The sequence below is a fragment of the Cebus imitator genome, unplaced genomic scaffold (assembly GCF_001604975.1).
Source record: "Cebus imitator isolate Cc_AM_T3 unplaced genomic scaffold, Cebus_imitator-1.0 Scaffold167, whole genome shotgun sequence".
In the NCBI taxonomy this organism is placed as follows: Eukaryota; Metazoa; Chordata; class Mammalia; order Primates; family Cebidae; genus Cebus; species Cebus imitator.
In genome coordinates, this window is record NW_016107482.1 from 5,123,140 (window position 1) to 5,125,390 (window position 2,251).

Consider the following 2,251-nt stretch of genomic DNA (forward strand, 5'->3'; position numbering starts at 1 on the left):
GGATGTCCTGCTCGGCAGCCAAAAAGCCCTGCAGCTTCACGAAGATCTCGCTCACAGACATGGCGCGGGCTGCACAACAATCTTCCAGTGTGGCAAGGGCAGCCAGGGAAGCGGACTCCGGAAACAACCAGCGCAATCAACCGCAACAACTGCCGCAGCCGCCGCTGTCGCCGCGTACCCCCGGTCTTACGCCACGGCCGTCGCCGGGGTCCTCCGAGGCCCTCTGCGCGCCGGAAGACTGGCTGCCCGCCGCACTGCCTGACGCGCCGCTCGCTGCGTTGGGAATGGAGGCGGGCATCCAGAAGGCAGAGCAGGGGGAGAGTGGGCTGGGCTTCAGTCTGAGGCCTTGGGACAGGCATCCTCAGAAACAGCCTGCGAAGGTGGCCCTCGGAGCACGTGGGCCTGAGGGAAGGCGGGGATGGGCTTGGAGGTGGTGCGACCAAGCGGAGCTGTTTAGTTTATGTGTATATATTTATTTCATATACAACATCAGATGGGGGCAAATATTTCACAACGAAAGCGTATGCACAAAAAAACAAGTGCAGAAGAATGTAGAGAAATTGCAGTCTTCGCGAGAAAGTAGGGGGAGAGTGCGTTTATATTTCCAAACAAAGGAAAATGAAAGTAACATACATAGGACTGTGAGTAGGGAATGTATTGGGAACGAAAATTTTCTGTTAAAATTTTTTCTGTTAAAATTTTATTTTAATGTTTTCTCTATGTGGTTATATTTTCTATTTTTAAATTAAACGGATTTTTCAAGCGCGTGTGATGGGATGTTTCTCTTTCCACTCAGGTCTTGCCCTAATTCCCCTTCCATGCACTACAACGGTTTCNGGCATCCAGAAGGCACAGCAGGGGGAGAGTGGGCGGGGCTTCAGCCTGAGGCCTTCGGAGAGGCATCCTCAGAAACAACCTGCAAAGGCGGCCCTCGGAGCACGTGGGCTCGAGGGAGGGCGGGGACCGGCTTGCAGGTGGTACGACCAAGCGGAGCAGTTTAGCTTATATGTATGTATTTATGTCCTATACAACAGCATATAGGGGAAAATATTTCACAACAAAAGCATATGCACAAAAAAAAAACAAGTGCAGAAGAATGTAGAGAAATTGCAGTCTTCGCGAGAGAGTAGGGGGACAGTGCATTTATATTTCCAAACAAAGGAAAATGAAAGAAACATATCTAGGACTCGAGTAGGGAATGGATTGGGAACGAAAATTTTCTGTGTAAATCTTTTATTTTAATGTCTTCTCTGTATGGCTGTATTACCTATTTTTTAATTAAACGGATTTTTCAAGTGTGTGTGAAGGGATATTTCTCTTTCCACTAACATCTTGCCCTAATTCCCCTTCCATGCCCTATAACGGTTTCCTCCTTGTTCTCGAAGAGTTCTGTACACAAATACTGTGTGTGTGTGTATGTTTTTGAACAGTTATTCAATACACAAATACAATGTGTATGCGTGTGTGTGTGTGTGTGTGTGAGTGAGAGAGAGAGAGAGATCTTATCATTTAGTTGATAAGAATCATTTGAATCCATGCAATTGGAATGATTCGTATCAACTAAATGATAATTTATTGCGTGGTTTGTGCCTGAAGTTATTCTAAACTCTTTAAGTGAAGGATCATATTTAATTCTCATTATATGAGAAGAATTTCATGGCCATGAAGAAAACCGTAAGACCAACAAGGCTGGCTCAATATATGCAAATCATTTTTTAAATAATAAAAAAATACGATGCAATAAAAACTGTTGAAACATTTGTTGCATAAGTGAACGGAAGCAAGCTTACTGTACAGCGTGTAACAGAACAAGTGCATTCCTCTATAATTTAATGCTGGCAAAAAACTGAGCAATAAAGCTGAGGAAGCTTGAGGCTCAGAAAACGGAAGTGACATGTTCAGCGTCCCACGGCTGGATGTGCCAAAGCCAAGGTCCAAACTCAAACCTACTGGACTCTCGAATTCATATTCTTATATATTTTGTTACAGTGAATGACTCATTCATACACAGCCTCTCTCATATTTCAGAATTTGAAGCTCGACAATCAATATATCAGCTTCATTTTATTATTCTCTAAAATAAAGATGATATCAACCTTCATAGGATTCTCATAAGAATTAAATGAAGTAGTATTTCTAAAATAATTAAATGAGACCAAGGACATATGAAACACTAAGGCCGGGCACAGTGGCTCACACCTGTAATCCTAGCACTTTGAGAGACCTAGACAGGTGGATCATGAGGTCAAGA

The 2,251-nt window shown here is 43.8% G+C and overlaps 1 protein-coding gene across 1 annotated transcript in view; it reads right to left on the reverse strand.

Moving 5' to 3' along the window:
• TSN (translin) overlaps positions 1 to 529 on the reverse strand; it is a 77,694-nt gene extending 77,165 nt beyond the window's left edge. Inside the window, 1 exon segment of the mRNA XM_017544217.2 lies at positions 1 to 529. This exon segment is cut by the window's left edge and continues 3 nt beyond it. Coding sequence (XP_017399706.1) covers positions 1 to 61 — 61 coding nt within the window. The 5' untranslated portion in view covers positions 62 to 529.
• Positions 530 to 2,251: the final 1,722 nt, after the last annotated feature.